Here is a 14,668-nt window from a genome sequence, read left to right on the forward strand (position 1 = left end):
TTTACTGCTCACATTGAATCGCTGACGCGCTTGTAGCAGCGGTTCACAATATTACAGCCTTCTCCTATTGTAGTGAATAGGAAAAGGCTGTAATGCTATGAACTGCCGCCAGAAGTGTGTTGATTCACCGTGTGAGCAGTAAAGGCGCTGCGGCCCCTTCAAAACAGCTAATATGGGGTGCCGGCCATTGGACCCTCACCGATCAGATATTGATAGCCTATCCTGAGGATAGGCCTTCAATTGTTTAGGACTGGCCAACCCCTTTAATGTAAACGTCGGGAGCTTTCCCCGGCACATACGCCAAACGTAGGCCAAAAAACGTGATGTGAACATGGCCTCAGAATTGTTTTATTATTACTCAGTGTCGTATCCGTATCAGCGTTTGGGGTCTTTACACTTGTATGAATAGAGAACGTAATGCAAAGACTGAAATAATCCAATTCCGATACGCCACTTCTTGTTTCTAACACACGCATCGTAATCCTGAATCTCACATGCAGATAACTAAGCAGAGCGAACCAAATAGGAGACTAAAAATAACGGTGTACCTCGCTAAATTGTATATACTTTCCTATGACTGTTAAAGAGGCTCTGTCACCAGATTATCAGACCCCTATCTCCTATTGCATGTGATCGGCGCTGCAATGTAGATAACAGCAACGTTTTTGTTTTAAAAATGATCATTTTTGGCCAAGTTATGAGCAATTTTATATTTATGCAAATGAGCCTTTCTAATGGACAACTGGGCGTGTTTTCTCTTATTTCCAACTGGGCATGTATTGTGTTTTTAGCAACTGGGCGTGTTTACTTCTCTCACTGCACAATCACACTGTGCTGTGGACCATGCTGGGCTGGAACAGTGAGAAGTGTATGTGGCTGATTAGTCACTGATTGGTCAGCGTCATACACTCCTCTGCACAACACCCAGTTGGTAAAAAGTAAAAACACGCCCAGTTGTCCATTGAGAAACTCATTAGCATAAATCTAAACTAGCTCAGAACTTGCTCAAAAATGATCGTTTTTCCAAATAAAAACCACTGCTGTTATCTACATTCCAGCGCCAATCAGATTATGTAGGAGACAGGGCACTTATAATCTGGTGACAGAGCCTCTTTAAGTTATCCAGAACACTTGCCGATCAGTCATCCATCTCCTTTTGTCTTTCTTTGCGTTTCTAGGATCACCTGATGTTTCCTCGTATGTTGATGAAGTTGGTCAGCCTGCGCACCCTCAGCAGCGTGCACTCAGAACAGGTGTTTGCCCTCCGCCTTCAGGACAAAAAACTGCCACCTTTACTGTCGGAGATCTGGGATGTTCACGAGTAGAGGATAAAGGACAGTGTGCCCTCTGACCACCCAGTCGTGCTAAGCAATGGATGATCCAGGCCCTGCATATGGACTGAATGCCCGGCCTGCACCAGAGACCTTTCTGGCATTACCTAGGGAGACGATGCAAACGTTTCAACTAACCCGAAGAAGGCTTTCTTACCCTGAATGTCTTAAAGACACATATGGGGGGGGGGGGGGGGGCTATAAACTGATTTACAATTACTTATTTATAGCTGGCCTAATACGAAGGGAATGTCCCTTTTGGGGTTTCAACCATACTAGTCTTGTTTCGGGCTCGTGTGGTTAAACTGCAGTTTGGTGAGATGGTTAGAAACAGGGCTTCTTATCCTCCCCCCTACCCTGGGATGCTGACTTTTATAAAGTAACCCCCCTGCAAGGCTCCATAGGACTCTTCATAGTCATGTGACAATGACTTCAGAGAAATGTATGCGCTAGATGTAAATGTACAGAGATACTTTAGTTTAGACTCGTGAAGCAGCGGCTGAACCACTGGACTTCGCACTAATCCTGCTGTTGTGGAAATATAAAAAAAAAATAGAATTTTCTAATACGGAGGCGGCTAAACGTTGTGCTATGAGGTCCGCTACCTCCCTAGTGCTGTCAATGTAGTGAATCGGACATCACTATGTTCGGTTGTGGATTATCAGGACCCCACCCCCACTCTTAAGCATGGCTATATTTTAATAGACCATCTTCCACCAGCTAGATTTCACTTAAGCTTTCTCATCAAACCTCGCACTTACTTGGACTTTCCTGCTACCTTCATTTTAGTTCGCACTTAGAATTAAAAAAAATGTAATTTTTTTTTTTTACATTTTTAATATTTATTTTTTTTTGGCACTTATGCTGCTCAGCTGGCAGGTACTATAGGAGTAAAGCCTATATTCTAGTCTGATTTAAGAATAGTCGGACGATTCAATGTCATGAAGAAAGTTTTTGCCTACAATTACATGTTCTCCCTTTCTTTTCAGCAGCTTCTACATTTCTATTTAATTACTCTGACAATCGGCAGTCATGCTTTCTGGCACTTAGATTAGAGGAGGAGGGGGAAGGGGTATCGGACTAGCCAGTAGGTAACCAGTTGTTATGCAATAGCTTGTGCTTTACCCACAGACATTGAAGAGTTAACAATCTCCCCTTTTTATACTATTACAGTGATCTATATACGCAGCCGGCACACCCTAAAACAACGGAGATTAATATTGAATTTTTATTCACCATCCACAAGATCCGACCAGGGGGTGCACAGCCTATTTAGCTGCGCCGCCCCTCCCAGAAGTATGTTTTTATATCTTTAAAAGGGTTGTGCAGGATTAGAAAAACCTGGCTGGATTATTCCAAAAACAGCGCCACACCTGTCCATGGGTTGTGTCTGGTATTGCAGCTCATCTTCATTGAATTCCACAGAACATTTGGACAGGTCATTTGAGGAAAGTAGCCATGTTTTCCTATCCTGCACAACCCTTTTAATTATTGGCTCTGTTGGGTGACCGGATTCATGGACAGCCATGTGGTATGATGGTCAGTTTACTCCTGGGAGAGTATTTGTTCCTGAAAGTAGTATGGAAATGTCTCCTCATTATAGTCAAAAACGACAACGTCCTAGCATCTAGTTGAAGTAAGGCCTCGTTCACATCTGCATTGTGGAGGCTCCAATAGCGGCCTCTTGTCGCAGATCCGGCTGAAATAACCGGAAGCAAAAGCGCAGCATGCTGCGCTATTTCAGATTACAACCGGTGCGTCCGGTATCTTCATTGCTCTGCTCCTATACAGAATGCAGATGTGAATGAGGCCTAACCTGGTATGCAAGACACTATTTGTTATAACTTATATGGTAAATTAGTGTAAATTTTTTTTTCTTTTTACATTTTTTTTTAATATATATATATATATATATATTTTTTATTTTTTTTTATTTTTTAGTTATCCATTAAGAATAAGAGGGCTTTTTAATTTAAATATGATTAAAAGAATAAATCTTTCAAGCTGTACAGGTGTCCTGTACGTTGCACGGGGGGGCATAACCCCTTACTAATAGCATTTGTAATACTCGGTGGTTTCAGCTGCGTCTCCCTTCTATTCATGGCATAGGCAAGTTTTTAACGCTTACCAATGTTATGTAGTTGTCATCACAGCCGTCCTTTTACTTTGTTGGCCATAGGCCAAATAGTTCTTTAAAAAAATGAAAATAGTTTTTTTCCTCATTGAAGTCTGTGAAGCAAAATGCGCAAAACTTCTAGGGATACGAATGCTGCAATTTATAAAGGAATAAAAAGCTTAACCTGCACCGCTGCTACCGCATCGTGACTTAGGAATTAAAGGGGTATTCCAGCCTCCAGCATTCTTCGCCTATCCAATGGATCGGTGAAATATTCTAGATTGGCAAGTGTCTGACCCCTGGGATCTCCACTGATTGCTGGAATTTGATTGACCGCAGTCACCTGCTCCCCAGCCGCAAGACGGGCGTTTAGAAGGCGTTTGGAGCGGAGGCCAGCGTGCGCGGTGCCGCTGCATTCAAAGTCTATTGGACGTGGATATGTGAAAAAATGCTGGAGGTTGGAATACCCCTTTAATGCATTCCAATTCACACACCGTATCCGGCCACTACCATGAAAAACACAGAAAACTGCTCCAGGATCCCAAGGTGCTGCTGGAGAACGTCTGCATTCTTACTGTACTCCGTTTTGCCATATGGGAAATCCGGGTCGCTTCCATTGGCCGGTTTTAGGGGTCCGGGTATCGCGGCTGTAATACAGACACTAAAATGTGGCCACGTTACGGCCCTTTGTGTGAGATTTGCCTGATTATTCCACTATTTTTGGTTAGAAAAATAAATTATTTACAACTAAACGAACATTGAAAGGAAGGAGCGTACCATTCCTGGGAATCATTACTGTCACTTTAACTTGTATGTCTTTTTAATTGTTGTTTGTTTTCTGAAGGGGAAAGCGCAAAGTATTGTTATAGCATTAAGTATATCCACAGTTTATCCATACAGCGAAAAATTATTAATTGATGCTTTACCTCCGAAATTTAACTATTGAAGACCGATTCTTAAAATGCTGACAATGCCAGTTTGACCTTTTTTAACAGCTTTTTAACATTTTTGCTTTATGTTTAAGAACATGGGACATTGGTGGAATTCCCTTTTACATGGACTGTTCAAAATGAAGTAAAATTATGTTGAAATACATTACGTTTCCTTGACTACAGTTATCCTGAATATTTTCCTATAAAACCTATATACATTATCAATAATCTCATCCTGCTCCATAACATACTACCTATAGATAAGACTGCATGTTCAACGTGACCGGTTCATATCTGAGATGCACATAAAGAATAGGGAGCCTCCTTCAGGTCATGCACCACATTACACCCTGCTATCTTGGGAGGAACTGGCACTTGTTTGCCTACCCTATTTCCACATCTCATGACTATTGGCTGATCCCCCCCCCCCCCTCTATTATTGGCGGCACTACCGGTTATCACTTTGGCAAAAATATCCGCCATCACAAAATTGACAAATGCCGATACTTTGTGGCAGCTTTTGAGTTGCTGATGTGAATATGAAATGTATATTCAAAGCGATAAGGGTCCTTTTACACCGGCCAACATGGGCGTAACAACAAGCGCCGATCAACGAGGCAGCTTGTTGATCGGCGCTCGTTTGCTCCTTCCACGTAGAGTTGTGATCAGTAGTATATGGGGATCATTATGATCGCATTTCCATCATGTCTCCCTGTTTACATAGGGAGATGTGCTGCCGACAACCATATTTTCTGCTGCATAAGCGATACAATTGGACAATGCACGAGCATTTGCTCGTTCATTGGCTGATCGTTGCGATGTTTACACAAGACAATGGTCGGGAACGAGGGTTCATGTGAACGCTCGTTTGCCCGATCATTGACCCGTGTAAAAGGGCCTTTACTGTAACAAGCTCAACAATTGAAGTAGATTGTGACATTTCCCTGAGAGAAGAATATGGATTTCCGCCCACACTCTTGGAACGGGTTAAAGGGGAAGTACAAATACAGATATCTGGGTAAGTCCCTATTTTAACAGTGCTGAGGTATCTTAAATAGTGTTTTGGCGCAGCGAACCAAAATATTACATGTGTAGGATATATTATTCATGCGTTCCTGGTTGATATAAAGGAATTGAGCAGTAGACCGCTACATCACCTACAATTTTTAGTTTGGTGCTGGAATTCCCCTTATGTCTTGTGACTGGACTAACAACATTTCTGGGGAAATCCGTTTTGCTTTTAATTTGCATTACTCTCCCATCCCAGAAATATTGCTTATCGGGCGATAGAATCTGTGGAGGTCTTTTAGGGTCCGGTCACACAGGACAATAATGGAGTGGCTCTGTGGCGCATCTTTAGGCCAAGTTTTAGATGTAGCCGTTTTCTTGGTGTGGATTCCGCACCGCAAATCTGCGCAAAGTACATGTGGATGGTGGTTTCAAATCTGCAGCGTGTCAAATATGTCACAGATTTTCACTGCGGAATTCTACCCCTTCAATGTATGGGGTGACATTCGCGGTGAATCCGCCGGAAAATCCACATCTAACACATCAGGATATCACTGCCAGATTTCTTTCGCTGACCATAAAAGGGTTATTTGGGTTTTTAAAATTAGTGGCTTAGGCCATCAATATTAGATCAGTGGGGGTCCGACTCTTGGCACCCTTTCTATTAGCTGTTTTCCGTACAAGTGCCGCATCCTCTTCGTTGTTGACATGGTTTTCCTTTTCGTTCATACTTCCACGCGCCATTACGTTTGTTACGGCTGAGCAAGGCATTGCACTACTGTCCCAAAACACGATACAAGTCAAAAGGAGAACCATGTAAACAAAGAAGAGGCTGCGGTGCCTGTACGAGCGATGCGGTCCCTTCAAACAGCTGATCGGTGGGGGTATAGGGAGTCGGTCCCCCACCGATTTACAATATTGATGGCCTATCCTAAGGATGGGCCATCAATCTTAAAAACCCGGATATCCCCTTTAAAGGGGTTGTCCCAGCTGGACAACCCACCTTTTTAACTAAGGGTATCTGTCCGGCTTTCTATTGTTACTGGGGAAATCTGAGGGCATCTGTACATCTTCCAGCAGTGACCCCTGTGGAGGAAATTAATGGTGCCTTTTCAAATTAATAGGCCTTCGTGTAATACTTTTTCATGTGGAGTCCCCAAGTCTGGCTTGTAGAGGGGGATCCTGAGCGGAGCACCTCCTCTTTGCCAGTATGCCTAAAAGGGGATATGGGTTGTTCTGTGTAAATGTACCCATGTGCTGCCTGCAAAAATTGCATGGTAGCAAGGTTGTCGTCAGACCTCTGTAATCTCCGTTACCCTTATATTTTTAGAGCGGTAGTATATTCACACGGCTGAAAAATCGGAAGCAGGCTGATTTCAATGGAAAAACCGGCGTACTGTTCCGACGGGGTGTTTTTTTTAATCCGTTTTCAAAAACGGCTGCGAAAAAGTGCATGTCCCTTCTTGAGCTGTTTTTGAAGCCGTTTTTCATTGACTCTATAGAAAAACAGCTTGAAAAACGCGAGTTTGCTTAAACGTCTGAATAAGAGGAGCTGGTTTCCATTGAAAACAGCTCCGTATTTTCAGACGTTTTTGAGTTTGTGTGCGCACATACCCTAAGGCTGCAAAATTCTGATTCCTGCAGCAAAAATCTATTGTTGGAGGCAGCTGTGGAGGAGAAATCGGGGCAGAACTCCCACCCATCCCAACCAGTTTGAATTCTATGAAAATTTTGCAGAAAATTAGTTGGAGGTGCATAGGCTCATATACTAGGATTTAACTTTGGGATCATGCACATGGCTGTTCTGGACACATAGGGTGCCACACACAGAGTGCCTATCTGCCTAGAGAAGCCATGCTACTAGGGGGAGCATGCAGCATCCATTTTAGAAAAAATACATTTGGTATCTGATATGGATTTTGATTATGGCTGGGTGCATGGAGCCTTTAGGAGTAACTAGTTTAAAAAAACTTTTCATAGGTCATAAAGAAATATCAGAAGTTTCGATCAGTGGGGATCCTGGTGCTGATACCCCCACCCGCCATGAAACAAAGGTGTAGAAGAACTCCACTTCATCTGCCACTCTGATTGGCGCTCCTCGCCAGGCTGAAGACATTCCATGTGCGCTGCCTTCAGCCTATAGGAGCGCCGATCACCGCCGAAGATGCAGGGCGTCAGTTGAGTTCTTCTGCACCTTTTGTTTGTGACTGTGGGTGTCTCGGCACCTGGATCCCCACTGATGAAGACTTCTGACATATCAAAGATGTTCTGATAGTACAGTTACTTCTTAACTAAATTCCTCTTAAAGAGGCTCTGTCACCAGATTTTGCAGCCCCTATCTGCTATTGCAGCAGATCGGCGCTGCAATGTAGATTACAGTAACGTTTCTATTTTTAAAAAACGAGCATTTTTTGCCAAGCTATGACCATTTTTGTATTTATGCAAATGAGGCTTGCAAAAGTCCAAGTGGGTGTGTTTAAAAGTAAAAGTCCAACTGGGCGTGTATTATGTGTGTACATCGGGGCGTGTTTACTACTTTTACTAGCTGGGCGTTCTGATGAGAAGTATCATCCACTTCTCTTCAGAACGCCCAGCTTCTGACAGTGCAGATCTGAGACGTCACTCACAGGTCCTGCATCGTGTCGGCACCAGAGGATTCTGCAGCAGCATTTGCAGGTAAGTAGCTACATGGACTTACCTGCAAACGCCGATGCTGCTGCAGAATCATCTGGTGCCGACACGATGCAGGACCTGTGAGTGACGTCACAGATCTGCACTGCCAGAAGCTGGGCGTTCTGAAGAGAAGAGGATGATACTTCTCATCAGAACGCCCAGCTAGTAAAAGTAGTAAACACGCCCCGATGTACGCACATAATACACGCCCAGTTGTACTTTTACTTTTCAACACGCCCAGTTGTACTTTTGCAAGCCTCATTTGCATAAATACGAAAATGGTCATAACTTGGCCAAAAATGCTCGTTTTTTAAAAATAAAAACGTTACTGTAATCTACATTGAAGCGCCGATCTGCTGCAATAGCAGATAGGGCTTGCAAAATCTGGTGACAGAGCCTCTTTAAGCGGAGGGTAGAGGCTATGTAATCCTTTTTAAATGGCTTTTTATGTTTTTATAAAAAGGTTAATCGTGTGACTGGCACAACTTTATAAATAGTTTTTATTTATATGTTTGACTTTTTGATATACAGCTGCTCTGTATTCTCTATACAGAGCAGCTGTATCTCAAAAAGTAAAGAATTTTTTATAACTTTTTAGAAAGTTGTGCCAATCACACTGACCTTTTTATATTTGGCTTTTTTTTTTTTATTCAAAGGTTTATATAGCCTTCAGGACGAATTCAGACGACCGTAGTATAATCAGTGTGACGGTTTAACGGCCGTCGCACGGACGCATGTATTTCAATGGAGCTGTTCACACGGCCGTTGTTTCAACGGACCGTGTGAAGGGTCCGTTGAAAAAAATTAGAACATGTCCGATTTTATTCCATTTTCACTGGATCCTTTGACCGACTCCAGTCTATGGGGATCCGTGAAAACGGGACCCACATGGATGAAAAATTTTCAGTTTTGGACATCCGTGTGTGCACTCGTTCGTGTGAATCTGGCTTTAATGTTGCCTTTAAAAGAACGTCCCAGGCGTTATGCTGTCAACGAGCTAGTCTGTCGTCCAACAATTTGTAGCCTGCAGTCGAGGTAGCTAGAGGAGTCACTAGTGGTACAGGTGTCCATGTTATATCTTGTATAGGGGGCGCCAATGATAAGCTGGGAGATAGTCCTGTAATAATGGTCAACTTTGTGATCTGTGTATGAATTCATAGCTGCACCCATTGCTGCCTATCAATAGTTAAAATTCTCTTTAACATGCAGCTAATAAAAGTAACATATTAGTAAAGGTTTTCTATATCATGTTCATGTTTTGCTCATATAAAGCAACACAATCTCGAGAATTTATTTACTTTTATACACTAGTTTTTGTGCCGTAGAAACGTTGCACACATTTCCGTCACTCATCGTGCTTTTCTAAAGAGGGTTAGGCAAATCTTTCTCCAGCGATCTGTACATTAACCCCTAAACTACCAGGCCTATTTGGCTTTAATGACCAAGTAATCTTTTTCGTTTTCATCTTTGCAGTTCAAGAGTCAGAACTTTTATTTATTTTGTCGTCTACGTAGCTGTATGAGATCTTGGTTTTTTTTGCGGGACAAAGTATTTCTAATAGCACCATTATTGGTGACTTTTTTTTGGGGGAGGGGAATTGAAAAAAAACCTATTCCAGAGTTTTACATTTATTTATGAGGCATAGCGAACCGGATAACGAGTTACCTGTATTCTATGGGTCGGTACGATTTCGGTGAAATTAAATATGTATAGGTTTGTTTTACGTTTGCGTGATGATAAACCCTTATTAAACAAAGTGGTCAGATCTCGGCATGTTTTTTTGCAGGACAAGGTGTAGTATTCATTGTTACTATTTTGAGGGACATGGAATTTATTAAATAACTTTTGTTAAAAAAAAAAAATTGGGGGGGTGGGAAAAAAAGGCATTTCAGATTGTTACAATTGCTGCTGCTGAATTATTTTTTTTTCCCACGCAAAAAAAGAAGAAAAAAAGTGTGAACAGAAATGCAACAAAAACTAGACCAAGATGAGAAATTCTTTGAGTAAGCACGCCCTTAAAGTAAAACTGTGGATAGACATTTACGCTGCAGTAGCCGTGGAGTATTAGGTCACCCATTCAGACAACGGGCTGTATATGTAATACATGGACAGCTCAAGCCAACCAGAGTGGACGCAGGTCCAGTTGGACCCAATGCTGAAGCAGGGAACCGTCTGCACCCTGCTTCAGCATTAGTACAGAGGACTCTCCTGGCACAGTACTACTTTAAGTGCTGAGCTCTGGGATGCCAGTGTCTGACAGTGGATCCTTCATAGCGGAATCCCCTGCCAGAGCTTTGCTGACGCTATGGCTGGGGATTCTGCTCCTAGAGGGGAATTCCTGACATTACACTCCACATATGGACAGTGATATTAGTGGCTCCTGTGGCGAAATCCTCGGCCAGGGCGTTGCCCACGCATTGGGGCATTATCCTTAAGGGGGTGTGGCGCAATCTACATGGGCACTGTGGCACTATGTGGGCACTGGCATTGGGGGGCAGTTAAGGGGCATTATACTGTATGGGGCAGCTAGAGAGGCATTCTACTCGATGGGGCATTATACTGTATGGGGAAGCTACAGGTGCATTATACTGTATGGGCAACTGTGGTGGCATTATTGTATGGTGGCAGCTAGAGGGGCATTATACTCTATGGGGTCATTCTACTGTATGGGGGAAGCTACAGGGGCTTAATATGATATCGGGCAGCTGTGGGGTTATTATTGTGTATGGTGGCAGCTAAGGGGGCATTATAGTGGATGCTGGTGGCATTATACTGTATGGGGGAATCTATAGGGGTGTTATACTGAATGGGGCAGCTGTGGGGTTGCATTATACTGTTTTACGGGGGCAGCTATGGGGCATTATACTTTATGGGTCAGCTATGGGGGCATAATGCTGTATGGGGCATTATACAGTTTGGGGCAGCTATGGGGGGGGCATAATGCTGTATGGGGCAGCTATGGGGGGGGCATAATGCTGTATGGGGCAGCTATGGGGGGGCATAATGCTGTATGGGGCAGCTATGGGGGGGCATAATGCTGTATGGGGCAGCTATGGGGGGGCATAATGCTGTATGGGGCAGCTATGGGGGGGCATAATGCTGTATGGGGCAGCTATGGCGGCATTACACTGTATGGTGGCATTATACTGTGTGGGAGGCACTATGAGAGCATGATAATGTGTGGACTGAAGCAGGTGTGATTGGGTGGGATTAGAGGCGTGGCTTAAAAGGGGAAAAATGTGCTTTTTAGGTGGTGTTTTTCATATTGCTAATCATATGATGTAGAAATTATGTGATGCAAAGATTCTTCTTTGCAATACATGATAAATTCGGAAAAACACCAATAAAAAACGCAGCACACTGACACCTACGTTTTCTTTTAAGACTCAAGAAATCCTATGGAGGACTTTTGGATAAAAAAGCCACTAAGCCAAAAAACACAAGACAAAAGAATGTCACTTAAACGAAAGAACAATGTTTGTAGTGCATATTGTGTTTCCCTTTGATTTCCAGCTAACATCGAGCCGCAGTCTTTTTGTTCTAAAAAAAAAAAAGCACAAAAAAGTGGCGTTCTTAAAAACGCTGCGTGTGAAGCCACCGTCCGGTGTAATAAGCATGAGTTACCTATAGAGGGCAGCATTTCACTTGCTCTGTACATAACCTTTACGTCCCCATGCAGAGAACCGTAGTTTTGTATCCGTAATTATGGATAATCTGCGGACACCTTTCCGTATATTCACAGGTGTGTCTGGGCCGTAGAATTATTATTTTTGGATCCGTAAATACGGATGCACTACGTACCGTATTTGCGGGCAGTGTGCCAGATATGCGGATAACTAAAGATCTAGATTTGCGGACAGTAAAAAACACTACCGTCGTGTGCGTGGGGCCTAAAGAAGTAATAGTTTGGACAGAAAAGACATATTGTACATCTTCTAATTCTACGCATACGGTTAATACATGTAAATTTATATTGAGAAGCAAAACACGAATGCAAAAAGTATTGCAACATTGACAGTCTGGAGGATATTTTTACAGAAAATTTACATGCGGTGATAATGTAACTGACAACTCAATTCTCTTAGAAACCACTGTTTGACCTCCGTCACCTTTTACTGATATTTATAGACCGGAGTTGTCACTCGCACGTGAGGGCCCATGTGCGAAAACAGTGTGAGGGCCTCTTCCACCAGCAAACCTGCAAATAACATCTTGTATTTCAAATTCATCATGTAAAACAATTTTTTTTGCTTTGATCTCTCCGGAAAACTGACGGATAGTCTTAATTTCCCCTGCAGGGCTTTTTATGTAGAATAATTCGATGTCTTCTAACCAGGGGAGTAACTAGGAAAGACTGGGACCCATAGCAAACTTCTGACTCCCCACCCCTCCCCTGGTAGCCACACACAGCCCCCCCCCCACCACCTTGCAGATATTGCCCCCTCCTGTAGATTCTGCCACACGGCGCTCCCTTGTGCTACACTACACAGCCCCACCTGTAGATTGTGCTATACAGTCCCCCCTGTATATAGTGTCACACCCATTTGTAGATAGCCCCCCTATCTGTAGATGGCGCCATCCAGCCCCCCTTCCTGTAGATAGTGCCATACAGCCGAAACCCTCCAAAAAAACAACAACTCTATACTCCCATAAGTTCCCGTGACGAATGGAGCAAATCAACGCCGACAGGGTCCTTGCGTAGGCCGGTGTGCTCCCACGACGTCATCACGCAGGCCTGTGCAGGGAACCCGTCCCCGCGCCTGATAGGCAGCCTAGTTAATGGCAGAGCGGGGAGATATCTCCCTGCTCAGCCATAGTGTCCTAAGTACACAGATACTATTTAATGTGGCATTGCTACCTAGCTAGCGGCGCCACGGGCCCCCTCATGCCGTAGCCCCCGTAGTAGCTGCTATGGCTACTACAGCTGTAGTTACTCCACTGCTTCTAACCTGTAAAATGGTATTCAGAGGTGAACATAGGCTTTCATCCTTCCCAAGGTCTGCTGTACATGTGTGGTCGAAGTCGGCTTAGCCCGCTCCATATGCTGTGGGCGTCAGCTGTGTGTTATACCTAACACCGTGCTCAAATAGATGGGATCGTGGATAACTCAGATCCTGGCCATTTAACAGCTTAGATGCAGTGATCAATAGCCCTAGTTGTCATCCCATTGGCCCCATGCGATGTGATCGCTGGGTGCTGAAGTGTTGTCATGGCAGTCAGGGGCCTAACTAAGGCCCCCAAGGTCTGCCGACTCCGCCCTCCGTCATTGCCAAAGGCAGGGCTTAATATGAGATGAAAGAAGCGCAATACATAAGTATTGCCATCTAAAGAACCCATGTACAAGTCCCCTGAGAAGACTAAAACAATTTAAACATTAAAAACTTTTAGGAATAAATAATTTTAGAAATATATAAATTAAAAGTGAAAAAATAAAAACCTTTTCCCTTTTTCCCCCTAAAGTAATTTTAACATTAAAAAAAACAAAACTAAACAAAATTGGGATTGCCGGGTGGATAGAAGTCTGAACTGTTATTACGTTATTTCTCCCACAACGTGAATGCCGTAATAAAATAAAATATAAATAAAAGCCAGAACTTTATTACTAACAACTATAGCTCGCCCTGCAAAACAACAAGCCCACATACTGCTCCATCGTAGGAGAAAAAAAAAGTCGTCTGTGTTGCCATATTTTGAGACCCATGACTTTTTTTTTTTTTTTTATAACAATTTGTTTTTATTTTGTCAAAAGTGGAGAAACATTGAAAAAGTATATATAAATTTGGTAAAAAAGTATTCATATTGATCCGCAGAATAAAGGTCACTTAATTTTTACCGCAAGGTGAACACCGTGAAAACAAAACCCCAAATAACAATGGAGGAAGTGCTATTTTTTTCCATTCTGCCCATATAACACATTTTTTAAGTTTTGCAGTATGTTAGGTGGTGCCACTAAAAACTACAACCCTGCAAAAAATACAAATATAAGGGCTTTATACAGCTATGTCAACAGCAAAATAAAAAAGTTATGGCTCTTGGAACGCGGGAAAGAAAACATAAAAATAAAAAAAAATGGCTGCAGCGGGAAAAGGTTAAATAGAGAACCTTTCACTCGCCCATACATGTGCAGCATTTCTACCCTCCCGTTATTTAGATATCGGTGCCGTTATATTTGGCGCTCGATATATAACTAATCCCCTGAACTGTCAATGGGGTGTGTTTAGGAAAGGGGGCGTGTAACATCGCTGTGACACTGTCCAATCACCTACGGACAGTGTCACAACAAGAGCTGGAGAGAGAGCGTGTGTACGCGCGCAGCTCGGATCTATGCGTGCGCATGCTCTCACTTACTCTTCAGCTCTCGGGAGACCACGACAAGACTGTGATCTCTCGCGAGAGATCACACAGTCTTGGCTGCCAAGAGCTGAAGAGTGAGTGAGAGAGAGAGAGCGTGCGAGCTTGTGCACATGCACACGCACATGCTCACGCTCTGCTCTGCTCTCTCCAGCTCTTGCTGTGGCACGGTCTGTAGCTGATTGGACAGTGTCACAGCGATGTTACATGCCCCCTTGCCAATTACACGCCCCATTGACAGTTCAGGGGGTTATTTA

The 14,668-nt window shown here is 43.3% G+C and overlaps 1 protein-coding gene across 2 annotated transcripts in view; it reads left to right on the forward strand.

The window, feature by feature from the left end:
- LOC142662159 (oxysterols receptor LXR-beta-like) overlaps positions 1 to 4,542 on the forward strand; it is a 59,706-nt gene extending 55,164 nt beyond the window's left edge. For both annotated transcript variants that reach the window (XM_075840164.1, XM_075840165.1), the window contains exon 10: positions 1,179 to 4,542. In XM_075840164.1, the coding sequence (XP_075696279.1) occupies positions 1,179 to 1,325 (147 nt within the window). In that variant the 3' untranslated portion in view covers positions 1,326 to 4,542. The remainder of the gene's footprint in view (positions 1 to 1,178) is intronic.
- Positions 4,543 to 14,668: the final 10,126 nt, after the last annotated feature.

Source organism: Rhinoderma darwinii, chromosome 10 (genome assembly GCF_050947455.1).
Source record: "Rhinoderma darwinii isolate aRhiDar2 chromosome 10, aRhiDar2.hap1, whole genome shotgun sequence".
NCBI lineage: Eukaryota > Metazoa > Chordata > Amphibia > Anura > Rhinodermatidae > Rhinoderma > Rhinoderma darwinii.